Here is a 1,497-nt window from a genome sequence, read left to right as displayed (position 1 = left end):
CTTAGAATATGTTTCTTAATGTTATTCTGAAATAGGAAAAATGAGGAAAAGGAGCAAAAGTTGTAAAAATGGTAATCAAAGGAATCAGATCAAACCTAAAAAAAAAAAAACAGAAACAGATTGAGAGAAGACTCATATTTCCTTCACCACAGTGAGAAACAGGATAGGAAGACTTCCACTAAAAATACTATAAATAAACACACGAAATATCCCTACCCTATGACCACTTGCACAGACACTGTTTCTGATCAAAACACTCTCCTACCGAGGGTTCTTCTCAGAGCAATTTTAACATCTTTGTTCCTCAAACTATAGATTAAGGGGTTCATCATGGGAACCACATTGGTATAAAAGACAGAAGAGATTTTACCCTCATCCATAGACCCAACAGAAGATGGTTTAAGATACATAATTGCACCTGACCCAAAGAACAAGGAAACAGCAATTATGTGGGAACTGCAGGTGCTGAACGCTTTGGACCTGCCCTCAGTGGAGCTGATGCGGAGGATGCTGGAGAGGATGCAACTATAAGACACAAAGATGGTGACACTGGGCACAATGATGTTGATGCCCACCACGATGAAAACCACCAGCTCATTCACGTAGGTGCTTGTGCAGGAAAGCTGGAATACAGGGAGGATGTCACACAAATAATGGTTGATGGTGTTTGCATCACAGAAGGTCAGTCTCAGCATGCATCCTGTGTGGGCCATAGCACCCGAAAATGCCATCAAATATGAACCAAGCATAAGGCTGGAACACACTTTAGGGGACATGACAACATTATACAAAAGTGGGTTACAGATGGCCACATAGCGATCATAGGCCATTGATGTCAGCACATAGCATTCAGAAATTACAAAAAAACAGAAAAAGTAAAGCTGGGTCATGCATCCCATATAAGAGATAATATTTTTCTTTGATAGGAAATTCATCAGCATTTTTGGTGTAAATACTGAAGAATAGCAGAGGTCTATGAAGGACAAATTGAAGAGGAAAAAGTACATGGGGGTGTGTAGGTATGAATTCAGCCCAATTAAAATGATCAAGCCCATATTTCCCAACACAGTGACCACATACATGACTAGAAATAGGCAGAACAGGGGAAGCTGGAGTTCTGATATGTCTGTTAATCCCACCAGAATGAATTCAGTCACAGAAGAGGCATTTCCAGGAGTCATTCTTTTCTAAGGGGATCTGTGGACACACAAGAAAACTCAGAAAAACTCAGCTCTTCCTGCAATATCTCATCCCACAAGAGAGTGTGTACACTGGCAATGTCTAAGACTAGCCCAACCCGGACCCATTGAATCTGCCTTTTCCATCAACATGAGACTAAGTGACAGGGACTTTCCCCTACTAGAGTCTTAATAAGCTAAATGTAGCAAAGTGCATCACAAACTTTGCCTTAAGAGGGAAAGCCAGTGCTGCCACATGCCAACGTGACTGCTGGAAAACCAAGGTGAGTAAGAAGAAGCATGGCCCACGACAGAATCA

The 1,497-nt window shown here is 41.5% G+C and overlaps 1 protein-coding gene across 1 annotated transcript; it reads right to left on the bottom strand.

Moving 5' to 3' along the window:
- Positions 1-207: 207 nt before the first annotated feature.
- On the bottom strand, positions 208-1,231 carry LOC106976618 (olfactory receptor 8B3-like). The gene has a single exon (XM_015074042.3). It carries the CDS (start codon positions 1,179-1,181, stop codon positions 249-251), a length of 933 nt encoding a protein of 310 aa, XP_014929528.2. The 5' UTR covers positions 1,182-1,231; the 3' UTR covers positions 208-248.
- Positions 1,232-1,497: the final 266 nt, after the last annotated feature.

This window comes from Acinonyx jubatus, chromosome D1 (assembly GCF_027475565.1).
Source record: "Acinonyx jubatus isolate Ajub_Pintada_27869175 chromosome D1, VMU_Ajub_asm_v1.0, whole genome shotgun sequence".
Taxonomy (NCBI): domain Eukaryota; kingdom Metazoa; phylum Chordata; class Mammalia; order Carnivora; family Felidae; genus Acinonyx; species Acinonyx jubatus.
Note: the sequence above shows the minus strand (reverse complement) of the source record. Positions and strands in the feature narration are given on the sequence as shown.

Bases quoted from the DNA above. Each gene is read 5' to 3' on its own strand.
- LOC106976618 (XM_015074042.3), bottom strand. From the start codon at position 1,181: ATGACTCCTGGAAATGCCTCTTCTGTGACTGAATTCATTCTGGTGGGA.